The 15,358-nt window shown below is 41.3% G+C and overlaps 1 protein-coding gene across 1 annotated transcript; it reads right to left on the reverse strand.

Moving 5' to 3' along the window:
• Window positions 1-7,263: 7,263 nt before the first annotated feature.
• On the reverse strand, window positions 7,264-10,059 carry LOC128503575 (thymosin beta-15A homolog). The gene is made up of 3 exons (XM_053473701.1): window positions 9,904-10,059; window positions 8,367-8,471; window positions 7,264-7,434 (listed from the first exon to the last, which is right to left on the reverse strand). The coding sequence occupies exons 1-3, from the start codon at window positions 9,986-9,988 to the stop codon at window positions 7,397-7,399; spliced, it is 228 nt and encodes a 75-aa protein (XP_053329676.1). The 5' UTR covers window positions 9,989-10,059; the 3' UTR covers window positions 7,264-7,396.
• Between the last annotated feature and the right edge of the window lie 5,299 nt (window positions 10,060-15,358).

Genomic DNA, 15,358 nt, shown 5'->3' on the forward strand with positions numbered 1-15,358 from the left:
AGGTAAAACACATCGTGCGGACGTTCACCGGCTGTGGCGATGCGCGTAAACAACCTCCGCTGCCGGCACGTCTTCATGATGTGCTTTAACATCGTGCAGACGTGCCGGCAGCGGAGGCTGTTTACGCGCATCGCTGCTGCCGGTGAACGTCTGCACGATGCGCTTAGACAATCTCCCGTGCCAGCACTCCCCCCGTGGCCGCACCCCCACTTTAAAGACTTAAAGTGGGGGAAAAAGTGTAGTCTATATTCGAACCAATACGGTAATATTTATTGGCAGCAGGTTCTAGTATTAATATTCATATTGGCAGCAGGGGCTAATATTTATATATATATATATATATATATCGGCAGCAGGGGCTAATATTAATATATGTTGGCTGCAGGGGATAATATTAATATATATTGGCTGCTGGGGCTAATAATATATATCGGCAGTAGGGGCTAATATTAATATATATTGGCAGCAGGGTCAAATATTAATATATATCAGCAGCAGGATATAATTTTTATGTATATCGGCAGCATGATATAATTTTTATGTATATCGGCAGCAGGGTATAATATAAGTATATATCCGCAGCAGGGGCTAATATCAATATATATCGGCAGCAGGGGTTAATATTAATATATATCGGAAGCAGGGTGTAATATTTCTATATATCGGCAGCAGGGGCTAATATTTATATATATATATATATTGTCAGCACGGGCTAATATTAAAGAATGAAAAATAACTAAGTACATATTATGTAGTTAAAAATGCACGTCTAACGTGTGTGTGTGTTTATATATATATATATATTTATATATAGTGTATATGTACCGTTTTATAATCGGCCCCCCTACTTTGGTCCCTGGCCCCCCATGTGCCCCCCTAAATATGAAAGCTGGAGACGCCACTGCCTTTACCCCAGTCCTCAGCAGTTCAATCCCTGTACTTTTTGCAGAATATCAGTCTGTCCCTGATGTTTTTCCTAGAGAGAAGTAACTTCTTTGCTGCCCTTCTTGACACCAGGCCATCCTCCAAAAGTCTTTGCCACTGTGCATGCAGATGCACTCACACCTGCCTGCTGACAAGCTCTGCACTGGTGGCGCCCCAATCCTGCAGCTAAATTAACTTTAGGAGATGGTGCGAGCGCTAGCTGGACTTTCTTTGGCGGCCTGACGCATTCTACACAGCAAATGAACCTCTCTCCTTGAAGTTCTTGAAGATCCGATAAATTGTTGATTTAGCTGCAATCTTACCTTTTGAGCAAAACAAAGATGACAGCACGTGTTTCCTTGCAACCATGGTTAACAGAGGAAGAACAAAGATGTTAAGCACCACCCTCCTTTTGAAGCTTCCAGTCTGTTATTCTAACTCAAATCAGAATAACAGTAATCTCCAGCCTTGTCCACATCTCACCTGTGTTAAGAGAATCACTGACATGATATCAGATGGTCCTTTTGGGGCAGGGCTGAAATGCAGTGGAAATGTTTTTGTGGGATTAAGTTCATTTTCATGGCAAACAGGGACTTTCCAATTGATTACAATTTATCTGATCCATCTTCATAACAGTCTGGAGTATATGCAGCTAGACATCATCTAAACTGAGGCAGTAGATTTTGTGAAAATTAATATTTGTGTTTCAAAATGTTTGTCCATGACTGTATATTACTGTGTGTAAGTATTTTACTGTTAGTGTGTGTCTGTGTAAGGGGGACATTTTTTTCTTATGCCACGGACTGTCTCTTTTCCATATTCCAGCTATTGTATATATAGCTTTGATAATAGTGCAGGGTGTCACGTTTTTCAGGTAGGCAGAACCCTTGGTGTGAGATGGCTGTAAAGGAATGTAAATGTGAAATGACAGGCAAAGGAATGTACCACTAAAGACCAATATGGAGTTTTTGTTACCCTCTAACTGATTTCCCCTCAGGTTGGGCCCTTGGTTTAGCAGCCATGGACTTGCCAATGATCCACCTGACACTTCAGGATACAATACAGGGTAGAACAAAATCAGACAAGCCAGGCTCAGGAATCAGGCCAAAAGTGGGTACAAGCAGCAATCAGGCAAAAACAGGAACTTGCCAAGGTCAGTATTGGTAAAGTCAGGATCATAGATAGAGCAAACCGGATCACAGCAGGAGATTAGCAGGTAGACCAAACAACAGCAATGAGGATGAGAGGGAACCTTATATAGGACTAGGGAATGAGTACCAGCTGAGGTAATTGCAGGCATCTAAACATGTACAACTCCCACAATTGTTCTGTTCATACCATGCTTTTTCATCAACTTTTTACTTATAGAGATATAAAAGGTTAACATATTTTGAAAGTAAAGTGTTAATTGCTTAAACCCTCAGGTCAGACACTTGTACTAGCAAGTTGCAAGGGATCTGCAGCAAAGCACATTCCTGTCTTAGGCAGGTAAAGGAGCATGATTTGGGAGGGGTTGTTGATGAGGGAATGGCCGATCATATTTTAATGTTTCTCTACTGCTCAATATATTCTTCAGCAGGTCAGTTATCTGCCATTCATGTCTGCGTTAATGAATTAATCTAAAAAAAAACATCCATTATTTACCTTTTGTTATTGATTTCCTATAACAACTTTCACACCTTGTCAATAAAGGTATATGATAGGCTTCGCACCATTGCCTTTTAGATGAATACAAACCTAATATATCTGCAACATTTTAAACCTTATTATACATTGCTTTCAAGTGTCATACTGCTTTATTCAGGTCAGAGAGGTGAACGTGGTGTAGATTTCTTAGAGATTATGTATGTGATGAACAGGTAAAATATGTGTCTACCTGTGTATGCATGAGTTGATCTTGAGATATATATATATATAGATAGATAGATAGATAGATAGATAGATAGATAGATAGATCTATCTATATATATATATATATATATATATATATATATCTATATATACATATATACAAGGATGCATATATACAGACATGTCTTACATTCAGGGTGCGGCTTTCTCTAATATTTGCTTTCTCTCTGCCAATGAAATAATACTTGTAGTGTGGAACATGAGTCATGTGTTTTGTTTGTCCCTTACCTTGATTTTATGTTCTCCTTTTTCTTATACCCGGAGATCTCCTTTGCATGATATTTAACTTTTTACAAATCTGTAAGCTGACATCAGGGAACACATAACAAATTAGAGTTTAATTATTTACTTACACTCAAACTGAATTTAATACAGCTTAAATTCTTTGTGTTAATTTTACCTAGACAGGCATACAAAGTTTTTAGATGGGAAGAATCTCCGTTAAAATATCATCCTCCTAAGTGACTATGATAAAATAAGAGTCATTTTTACATGACAGTCTTTGTATGAGATGACTCTCCTACTTTTATGTAAAGTATATCTACGTAAAATGCTCTGTGGGACAACTTGCCTCCTACTCCTTTGGCTTGACAACCTATTAGCCTTTATATCAGGCTAACATTCCACTGTGCTACACAGGAGTTGACAGAATTGAATATTCTTTGTGTAAGTGTATAGTACTATGTCCTCCAGCATCAACTGCATCAAAGTTATATTATTGTGAAGGGGTTAAATAATAGTGGGCATAGGCAGAACCATGCAGTTCTCCACTTACCATTTTGTTAATTTAAAGAATATTCCATTAACAACTTTCTTAACTCAGCAGAAACCCCCATGCATTTGCAATAGGGACACCACAAGTGTTTAATATTGACCACCCAGCTATCATATACACTAGTGTATATGATGGCTGAAGTGTCCTTTTTGCAAGTTTTCAAATAATAGATGTTAGGTTCAAGGGTGTAACTAGAAACCATAAGGCCCTGGTGTGAAAATTGTCCCAGGCCCCCCCAACACGTCCCACAGGGCCACCCTGGCCCAAAACAGCTTATCAGTGCCATCCTAACCCCTAAACACTGTGCCTGTGGCATCAAACACACTTACACATTCTAACACATATGTACACGCTCATTCTAACACACATACTTCTACAAGTATCTCACAAAAGTGAGTACACCCCTCACATTTTTGTGATAACACTGAAGAAACGACACTCCACTACAATGTAAAGTAGTGAGTGTACAGCCTGTATAACAGTGTAAATTTGCTGTCTCCTCACAATAACTCAACACACAGACATTAATGTCTAACACCTTGGCAACAAAAGTGAGTACACCCCTAACTGGAAATGTCCAAATTGGGCCCAGAGTGTCAATATTTTGTGGCCCCATTATTTTCCAGCACTGCCTTAACCCTCTTGGGCATGGAGTTCACCAGAGTTTCACAGGTTGTCACTGAAGTCCTCTTCCACTCCTCCATGACGACTTCATGGAGCTGGTGGATGTTAGAGACCTTGCGCTACCCCACCTTCCGTTTGAGGATGCCCCACGGATGCTAAATAGGATTTAGGTCTGGAGACATGCTTGGCCAATCCATCACCTTCACCTTCTTTAGCAGGTCAGTGGTGGTCTTGGAGGTGTTTTGGGGTCGTTATCGTCACCTGGTTACTGCCACACACACTCGACACCATCTGAACCAAATAAGTTTATCTTGGTTTCATCAGACCACAGGACATGGTTCCAGTAATCCATGTCCTTAGTCTGCTTGTCTTCAGCAAACTGTTTTCAGGCTTTCTTGTGCATCATCTTTAGAAGAGTCTTCCTTCTGGGACCATGCAGACCAATTTGATTCTGGACCCCCACCCCTTCAACCTCTGCAGCAATGCTGGCAGCACTCATAGGTCTACTTCCCAAAGACAATCTCTGGATATGACGCTGAGCACGTGCACTCAACTTCTTCGGTCGACTATGGCGAGGCCTGTTCTGAGTGGAAACTGTCTTGCAAAACCGCTGTATGGTCTTCCCTGTGCTACAGCTCAGTTTCAGGGTCTTGGCAATCTTCTTATAGCCTAGGCCATCTTTATGTAGAGCAACAATTGTTTTTTTCAGATCCTCAGAGAGCTCTTTGCCATGAGGTGCCATGTTGAACTTCCAGTGACCAGTATGAGAGTGTGAGAGCGCTAACACCAAATTTAACACACCTGCTCCCCATTCACACTTGAGACCTTGTAACACTAACGAGTCACATGACACCGGGGAGGGGAAATGGCTAATTGAGCCCAATTTAAACATTTTCACTTAGGAGTGTACTCACTTTTGTTGCCAAGGTTTAGACATTAATGGCTGTGTGTTGAGTTATTTTGAGGGGACACTTATACAGGCTGTACACTCACTACTTTACATCGTAGCAGAGTGTCATTTCTTAAGTGTTGTCACATGAAAGGATATAATAAAATATTTATAAAAATGTGAAGGGGTACGCACTTTTGTGAGATACTGTATGTGCATATATACATGGACATGCTACCTGGTAGAGGTGGTATGGCCACTTTCAGTATGAGAGGGGTTAATTCGATTGTATAGGCATGTGGTGCCAAAAGGTCTTTCAACTTCAACCAGGGCCCTCCATAAGGCGTGAAATGTTACAAAGAAGGTGCCGCTATATCTAGGTCCAATGTAAATGGACCAAGTAATCCACCATCCGCCTGTATCCCCCTCATAGATAGTGGATTCTTTTGATATGCTAAGTGACCACTAGCAGTCAGGAAAACCATTTCTTCCAGGATCATATCCAACACATACATCAATAATAACCCATAGATTCATAATCATACCTCCTTGTGCATATCTAGAATGGGGAAAGCGCACCCTACAAAAAGAATACAAACATGGCTAGCGCAACTTAAGCTGTTTGAAAGAAATTGTGAAGTCCGTGGTATCCAGTCATAAGTAGCAAGTGTGACATCTACAGACTTCATGATTTACAAGAAATTCGTAAATGCAAGAATTTTTGCACAGGGGGGAGAATAAAATGAAAATGAGTTATTTTGACCGATATGTTTCCACAGCACAAGGGGGAGGTCACTTCCTATAGGAACACCTTCCCTCCGCTTATACCACCTCTGGGCCGGCTTGGAAACTCAAGATGAACTGGAAAAAATATAAAATTTAACGAGAGGAAATAGGTCAGTGTGCTTACTAACGGCCGGGATCTAATTACGAGTAAGTCGCCATCTTTCCTTGCCGGAGCCCTACGGACAGAATTATTGTGTTTAAGTATATTGCGTGGGTCTATTTCGCTTGGGGGACCAAGGCAGTTTTATATTAGTTATATCATTATCGTTTGGGTGGTATTATGGGTGGGTATTTTTATCACTATGTCCGCTCTAGGACAGACAGAATAGGGTGCATTCGTGACAACCACTTACGCATACACATCTATGCTAGCACACTTACACATTGATTATACAATTGTTTAGTGAGGGGCCTTTCGAGCTGGTCCATGTCAGACCAAGACACTGTACAAAAAAAGGTTGCCATGTCCAGCATGTACAAGTGTGGCACTAAATTATTTCTACAACCAATTTTGGCAGTGATTGGTGGCCAAATAGTTGCATGAAAGTTGTCCAAATGCTCATGATGACGTACTATGGGTTGTCTACTTTACAGAAATATATAATTGTGGATATTTGTTTTCTTTGTTCAAGATGTGTTGCAATCCCATCAGAACAAAACATTTCGCGTTTTTAATCCATATGCACACACCTTACAATATGTCCCCTATAACTGTCGGAAAGGTCTATAAATGAGGCATTTTGGAAATAGACACCAGGATTAATATATTTTCCTGGTATTTATTTATTTTAAATAAGTGTTGTCTTCAATTGAGAGTGTCCTTTCCTGGGGTAAAGTATATTATACATTTCTTATAAACACCCAAAATGAATGTTGCAGCCGACTATGGTTTGTCTGCTCCCCAGTATTTTTAGCTGGTCGCCTGCTAGTCAGTCCCACATGAGACCTAGGCCTCACAATACAAGATAACTTTTTAAGTTTTGGGTACGTTTCATGTTAGTGCACAAGACAAAACCCACCCGGCTAGCCAACGACTAATGGTTCATCCCAATACACCAATAAAACGCTTGTATTCATTAGTGTATAATGATAGCATGTACCTTTAACTCAAACAATGTAAGGATTTGTGGAACCAAAAGCAGGTTAAGTGACCCGTTTACATACTCTATATGTTAGAGGAACCTGAAAGACTTCAATACAAACACCTTTTACTTTCTCATAACATTACTTTGTCATCTTTATAAAGTATTATCAATATTATCAATTTTCTAAAATTATTGATTTCCTGAATGAGCAGGGACACATCTCACTAATTGTAACCAATATAGAAAAGATCATGACAGGACTCGCTAGAAACATTTCAGTGAAAAATATTTTAATTTTTACGTTTTTACAATATATTCATTCTGCAGATAATGCATGAGTTTTCCAAAGCACAGCTTGCCGGACAGCCAGATCATTCAGCAACCAAGTCTTAATCTTGACTTTCATGATTTCTTGCATGCCTCTTTCTCCTGCTCAATTGCTGTGGATAAAGTGAGAGTTTTTACTTAGTCTTGGCCAGAATTGGAGACTGCAATTTTTATTGTTTACTTCTAATGGTAAACAGATGAGCGTTAGTTTACAACAGATGAAGACTTGAGTCCCACTTCAGTCATATACCAGTGGGAAGAGTCGGCGCCACCAGACTGAAGTGGGGAGAGTCATATTCCAGTGCTGTAAGATAGGTAACAGGAAATACCCAGTAGCATGCAATAACAGTTTGACTTACATATCAGGTGAGCACTGTTCAAAAGGAGCTTACAATCTAGAGTCTTAATCGGTGTTGGGCCAAGACATTACAGACACTATCTTTCTAGTTCCTTTAAAATGCCATTTGCTTAACCCATTTAGACATCCCATACCAGTACATACTGACTGCTGCAACAGAAGGGTCATCTCACAGGTGCTGCATGGGAGATCAGGCAGCCTATTGACAGCCTTGATTCTCCCTTGTCAGAGGAAAACAATGATGGCTTCTTGCCAAGTACACTTTGTGCTAGCAACGACTAACAATTGTATGAGGAATGCCCAATCATGCATTCCCCGCTGAGATCCGATTGCTCTCCCTGGTGGTCGATAGTTATAGAGCCCTGCTTGCTGATCACAGATTTCCACCCATAGCAAAGAAAAAAATAAGGAAAAGGGAGATATGTTAATCTATTTGTAAATGCCCCCCCCCCACAATATCATTGTCACTATAAGAAAGACACCACTAAAGTTATCAGTGTATTAAAGGTTAATGCTCGCTGCTTTTGGATGCAGGTACAGTGAAGATGTAATCTGATAAACATACCCTGGCTGTAGGGCATTCCAACCTCAACCAAGAACAAGATTGCCAAGAACTTTTGTTTTTGCCAGGACCACTTTAACATACACTCAGCACTCATCCAGCTGTGCCAGAAGCCTTATACTTACTCTCCTTTGAGGGCAAGGTGTTCTTCTCCTCAGTATTAGTTTTACGCAGCTTTCTATGGTCAAACTTCTCCACCTCAGAAAGATCTGGCTTATCAGACATTTTTACTGCAATTAGAGCATACTGGTTAGTCACACCATCACTTTCTCCACAGTACATACATAATAGAACAGCAACAATTGCCTTCTGCCAATACAAAGTTTGTGCTCTTGGAGATTACACTGCATTTTGAGCAGCTGTGGTTAAGATCAGGGACAACAGTTGAAACCACAGTGTTCTGAGCATATGAGGTAGTATCCACTATAGAGGAAGTTTTAAAATAATAAAAAAAGCTGGTTAAAAAAAAAAAAAAAGTGATAAAAAAGGCGGGGGGGGGGGGTCATCAGCATCTTCCTTAAATTAGTACACTGAACAGATGCTGTGGTGAGGTGATGGGAAACCCATCCACTTAGATAATTCCTACCCTACCACCTTGATTTTAACACTAGTCTGCAACACAGGTGAGAGCAGAGGCACAGAAACCAGATCACCACTGGATAAAACTGTTCAAGGTGATCTGGCTTTTGCACCCCTGTCCTGTCTAGTTCAGTTTGCTTGCTCCAAGGGGTCCATGTATAAAGTGATATAAAATCATAATTTGCAAGTGCCTACCCAGAATCCCTTTCTTGCAGCAGTTTATGCAGGAACGACACGTCTCTGAGCTTGTCTGGTGGTTGCAGATTAGGGCAGCTTTCCTCCACAAGTTAAGTTTGACAGCAATAACAACCAGTTTGCACATTTACCCTGACACAAGGCTCAAGTCTCAATTGGGCTGGTCTTAGATTCAGAGCAAGCTTTACCCCTATCCCATGCATATTTAAATCCCCTGTTTTAGCCTCTGCCGTTTCTGGTGGTAAGTGGCTTGTTCCATTTATCTACCACTTCAGTAGATCAAGGTCTTCTAAGAAGAACTAAAAGGAAATTTTGCACACCCACAGAAGACCGTGCACCTAAATTGGTTTGAGACAATAGAACTGGGCAGAACAGCAGGGTGTGACCAAGTGAACACGTCTATACAAGCTGCAGACGTCTTTGGACCAGATATTTGTTTTTGCACATTTGGGGAGGAGGCTTGGAAATTTCCAGGATTTGCTTACTTTAAATCAGATTAAAACCGCGCCTATAGCAGTTTTAGTTCAAACTCATCATACTAACGACGTTACGAAGCGAGACGAGACTGCCCCACTAACCAGTGACAGATTAACATGAGGGGAGGGAGAGAAAGAAAAACAAAAACAAAAAAAAAAACCCGCACGGCCAAGCTAGCTTGATGTACATAAAAAGCACAAAGCAAGGTAAACTATTAAAAACGCGAAGGCAGAGAATAAAATAAACGCGCAAAAACACGCCTCGCCTCTAGTGATCTCGACCACAGAAAGCGTTTCAGATTCCACAGAAACCATGACGGCCACATATTGCCCATCAGCAGGATGACTAAAACAAACCGGGCAAATCCACAAATCAATTACAAGACCGCCAACGAGCAACATTTGTACTTACGTGCTTCTCCGCTTTGATTCTCTTTCCGTATGGATAAAAACGCAATAACGTTCCCGTTCGCTGGCAGTCCTAATATACGGTTCATGAAACACGCCCATCAATCAAAAGGGGTTAATACAACCACACCTACGAAAACCCCACCTTCAAATTACGACATGCGCCCTAGTAATGGATTTTTACACTGAGATTACATAACGACAGTGGTTTCCGGATTTTGCGACGATTTAATTATTAATGCAGTTAGTTCGAGACGTCTCACTCTCTGATTATATCTAATTGTAATTGCTTGATGGGCACGCAGAATGGTATTTTGTAAAACGGTGTAGTGTGCTTTCTTTATTAGTCCTTGTAAACTGTCTCAGATGAAACCAACAAGTTTGACCACTGAAAACATTTAGCGTTTTGCCCCATTGCTCATTCTACTTTGGCACGCATCGTGAAATCTGGTTTTACTCACCGGGGCAACGCTTTATCTTCTCCCCTTTTAAGTTTGCACAGTGCCCATTTTGGTCACTCATTCTGCATGTTAAGATGCTGACATTACTAATACCGGTAAATGAGGCATTTCCGCGGCATAACTCGACAGCTGGTACCTAAAAGTATGATTTTGAACTAACCTGACAAAGTCTGGAGTGTTGGTATGGAATCATACGGAAATACACGACAATATTGCAATCTATGAAAAAATTATGGAAAACAAAACCCAAAAATATAAAAGGTTTTGAAATGCTTTTGGTTCTGTCACCGCTCAGCATATGAATTTCTGAGAAATACTTATTTACAATGTAATTATAAACCGTTTCAATTAGTGAAGGTGCAAATAACGTTTATATAGATATCCCAAAATTCAATATGTATATCTGTTATCATCTTAAGTGAAATTGTGAAGCTGTTTTACTTTAACTTTGTTTCCCTCAGCTGCTTAGACTTTATTCATTATGGATGGCATATATGATATTGTTTGGATTTGACAAATCTGTTTTAAAAACAAATGTTTTGAATACCATGCCATGAACATTGATTTCATCAAGCAAATATCATGTACTGTTAATACTGGAAATCTCACCAAACCTTAGAAGAAAACGTGAAAAATTTTACAGCTGCACTGTATATATATATAGAGAGAAAAAGAGAAAGAAAACATGAAAAATTTGACAGATGCACTAACAAAGAAGACTCCTCAAATAGAAAAAGAGTTGTGCTGTGTCCAAATTGCAAATGCACTTAAAAACAGTTTTATTACGCATCATAAACAACTAACATATATGCTTACTAATTTACCCTTCACCCCTTTAAGACCACATATATGTAGCTGTACATCCTTAAAAAACTATGCTTAACCCCACAGTGACAATGGCTGATCTTATTTTTTGTTTGTTTTGTTATATTGTAACATTTCTGCGGTTCTTGGGTTTAGCTGTGATTTTCTTCTTTCCTGTTTACTGAACCCACACAAGTTATCTATTATTTTTTTCCAGGACAAGAAATGCTTTCTTTAGATGTCATTATTTTGATTGTATCATATAATTTACTATAAAAAAAATTAAATGACTTTTTTTGACTTACTTGAAAAATCTTTTACTCATCTATACAAACTAATGAAAAAAACTGCTAAATAGATTCTAGTATTTGTCTTGAGTTTAGAAATACCCAATGTTTTTATGTTTTTTTTTTTTTTTTTTTGCTTTTTTTCTTCATGTTCAGTTCAAAACCATTTTTTCCCAAACTGGGGTGTTTAGGGTTAATTTAGGGGCACTTATGTTTAATGGGGTCTTTAGGTTTCATTTAGGGTCACTTATGGTTAATGGGGTCTTTAGGGTTAATTTAGGGGCAGTTATGGTTAATGGGGTCTTTAGGGTTAATTTAGGGGCAGTTGTGGTTAAAGAGGGTTTTTAGGGTTAATGTAATGCTGAGGACTGAGGGTTAATTTAATTAATTTAATAAAGCTTACTTAAGGTGCAGTTAGAGGTAAAGGGGGGCAAACTAAGGAGAATCTAAATCCTGGGGGCAGTGAAGATTAATCCTGTATTTATTTATAAAAGTATTGTATCAGTGCGATTCTCGGAATGATTCTCTGAAGGATTCGAATCTCTGAAGGATTCGAATCTCTGAACGACTCTCTGAATCTATGAGTCATAGTTCTTCTGTGAATGGATGAGCTGTAACCTGATCCCAGAGTCTGTGTCTGTGCAGATGACTCACTCTAGGATCAGGTTACAACTGCGGTTCATGATTTACAGACTGAACTGTTACAAATGAATCGTTCAGTTTCTGAACCGATTCATCCGGACCTCACGCACAAAAGGAGGTGGTATTAGCAGCCGATCTTGGTGATAGGAGAGGCCCTTTCGTTTTACTGTATCTTGCAGTGTAGGATGATGAGCTCTGATTCGAAGATAGTCCCGTAGGGAGCTGAGAAAGCTTGAAGGGGACGCAATCTCTTGACTCTTTGCAGATAGTCGAGGTTGCAGTGATCAGTGAAAATGAGAAATGGATGTTGTGCTCCTTCTAAATGGTGTCTCCACTCCTCTAGTGCACATTTTATTGCCAACAACTCACGATCTCCCACGTCATAGTTCCTTTGAGGCGGTGTTAGCTTACGTGCAGAGCCGGCCTTAGGCGTTGTGGCGCCCTGTGCGGACTACTCCTCTGGTGCCCCCCCTCTCTGCCCCTTCAAACTACCCCCCCTCTGCCCCTTCAAACTACACCCCCCTCCACTTACCTTGTTGCCGGAGTCCTGCAGTGAGAGCGGGAGGCATCCATCTTCTCGCTCTGCCGGCATTTCATGTTGAAATGCCGGCACCCCTGCTACCATGGCGCCCTGTGCAGTCGCACAGGTCGCACACCCCTAAGGCCGGCCCTGCTTACGTGAATAAAAGGCCACAGGATGCAGCAAATCTTTAATCCCTTGTCTTTGGGAGAGAATTGCACCCACTGCTACTGTGGAGGCATCTACTTCCACAACAAAAGGCAACTCAGGATTGGGGTGTATCAGTATCGGAGCTGAAGTAAATATCTGTTTAAGGGTGGTGAAGACGTCCTTGACCCTCGAACTCCACAGAAATTTAGTGGCTTTAGGTGTAAGAGACGTGAGAGGTAGAACGATTTTAGAAAAGTTACGAATAAAGCATCTATAGAAATTCCCAAATCCAAGGAAATGTTGTACCTCTTTACGAGAATGTGGCTGTGGCCACTGTTCGATCGCCTTTACCTTGGTCTTGTCCATCTCGATACCCTTAGAGGAAATGCAGAACCCCAAAAAGTAAATCTGGGCTCAAATTGGCATTTCTCTATTTTAGCAAATACGTGATTGTGATGTTCCTGAAGTCTAGATGAGAAGATCAAGATGTCATCTGAATATACCACCATAAATGTGTCTAATAAATCCCGAATGTGTCTAATAAATCCCATATGGCATAACCAGATATTCGAAATGGCCATAACGAGTGCGGATTGCTGTCTTCCACTCTTGTCCCTCTTTGACTTGGATTAAATTATACGCCCCTCGAAGATCCAATTTAGTAAATATGGTGGCTTGTTTAAGGTGTTCAAATAGTTCAGGAATAAGTGGGAGAGGGTACGAGTTTTTCACAGTAATGGTGTTAATGGTGAGGTAGAGGGACGAATAAACCCTTTGGCTGAATGTTCATCAAGGTATTCTCGTAATATTTTAGGTTCAGCATCTGATAAGGGATATATTCCACCATAGGGAATCTTGGATCCGGGTAGGAGATATATTGGACAATCATATGGTCGGTGAGGTGGAAGGGAGTCAATACCCCTCTCATCAAACACATCTTTCAACTCCATGTCGTAGGACCGTAATCCCGGGATAGAAGAGTTTATTGTGGAATGTGCTGTACCCAGGCAATGAAAGGTACAAACCGAAGATGAGAATGTGACACGTCCTGTAGTCCATTGAATAACGGGATCGTGTTTCTTAAACCACGGTAATCCCGGAATTAATGGAAACAGTTAAAATTCTCCCCTTCTCCCCTTGCTCTAAGTTGCTTACCCGGGCATTAAAAATAATTTGTTCACCTTTAAAAATCTAAAACCTTTTTACTCTCCTTCTTTAAATAAAAAATCAGAAATTGCAAACGCACATTAAGATCTTTAAAAACTTGTTTGCTCTCTTTTTTCCTCCTCTTAACAGCAACAATAAAACATTCTTAATCTTCGACTTAATGGTTTCCCATCAGTCCAAAAATTTCTGACTTGGGGGCGTGGCTTGGATGGCAACCTGAGCAGACGTGTTTAGAGAGAGCTCTGAGGCCCGAGAGCCAAATCGCACGCCATCCGCATTATTTCCCTACTATAATTTCTTCTAAAGTGCTTCCTAGTTCATGGCTACCTCCAGATCACGTAAATCCTCCGCTATGCCGGGGTTTTTCGAACCGAAAACTCGTAAGAAGCACTCCTCCCGGGACTGCGGCCTACCGCGTGCGCTTGATGAGGATTCAGAGGCCTATAGAGGGGCCTACACTCACCTCCTCGATCCGAACCGCCCTCACCTTCTTCACATCACACGCAACATCCTCTGGAGGATCAAGATGGCCAGCAGCTTACCTCTCAGGTTTTGAAATCTCTGCTCCGTGACATGTGAGAACAGCTCAGGGGGGACATACAGGAAATTGCTACCACGCTTCGCCGCGACATTGATGACATAGGGGAACGCACGGATCAATTGGAGAGGAAAATGGACGACTTCACAGAAGCCCATAACACTCTCTCAGATTCTTACACCTATCTGCATACAGAGTTGGAGGCTCTTCGCACTAAAGTTATGGATCTTGAGGACCGATCCCAGCGCAACAACATCCGGCTGCGAGGCATTCCTGAAGAAGTCTCACCGGCGGACTTACCTCAATATGTTCAAACTCTTTTTCAAACTCTCCTGGCTGATGGCTCTGCTTCGCCGGTCCGGCTGGATCGTCTCCACAGAGTTGCTGGACCCAAGTCTCTCGCGTCTAACCTGCCCAGAGATGTTCTGACTCGGATCCATTACTTCGACATCAAGGACAGAATTATGCAGGCTGCTCGCCGAAAGCCCGATTTACCTGCACAGTTTCGCGATATTTTATTGCTGACGGACCTCTCGCAACTCACACTTCAACGGAGACGCTTGTTTGCCCCTGTCACATCACTGCTGCGATCTCATCGCATCCCATATCGATGGGGCTACCCGGTTCGCCTTATTATCCAAAAAGATGGTTCCACGTCCACCGTCACTTCGCCCGAAGACGGTCTCAACCTACTCACCTCTTGGGGCCTCCCCCTGGATCAACTTTCTGCTGCCTCTCCTTCATCTGTTCCTCACCTGCGCTCTTCTCCCCCGAAGAAACTCCAGAAGGTGTGGTCGACTCAGGCAAAATCCTAACTTCCATACCCACCGTGAGACTTCCGGTGCAACCTGCAAGCGACGCTTCATCCTTTCCTCATCGGTACGACTCGC

Source organism: Spea bombifrons, chromosome 8 (genome assembly GCF_027358695.1).
Source record: "Spea bombifrons isolate aSpeBom1 chromosome 8, aSpeBom1.2.pri, whole genome shotgun sequence".
Classification (NCBI taxonomy): domain Eukaryota; kingdom Metazoa; phylum Chordata; class Amphibia; order Anura; family Pelobatidae; genus Spea; species Spea bombifrons.

What these genes read in the sequence shown, in the direction of transcription:
- LOC128503575 (XM_053473701.1), bottom strand. Translation starts at nt 9,988, where the DNA reads ATGAACCGTATATTAGGACTGCCAGCGAACGGGAACGTTATTGCGTTT. An exon ending in GAATCAAAGCGGAGAAGCAC is followed by an intron (nt 8,472 to 9,903) that starts GTAAGTACAAAT and finishes CTCTAATTGCAG; the next exon opens with TAAAAATGTCTGATAAGCCA. An exon ending in CACCTTGCCCTCAAAGGAGA is followed by an intron (nt 7,435 to 8,366) that starts GTAAGTATAAGG and finishes CTTTATCCACAG; the next exon opens with CAATTGAGCAGGAGAAAGAG.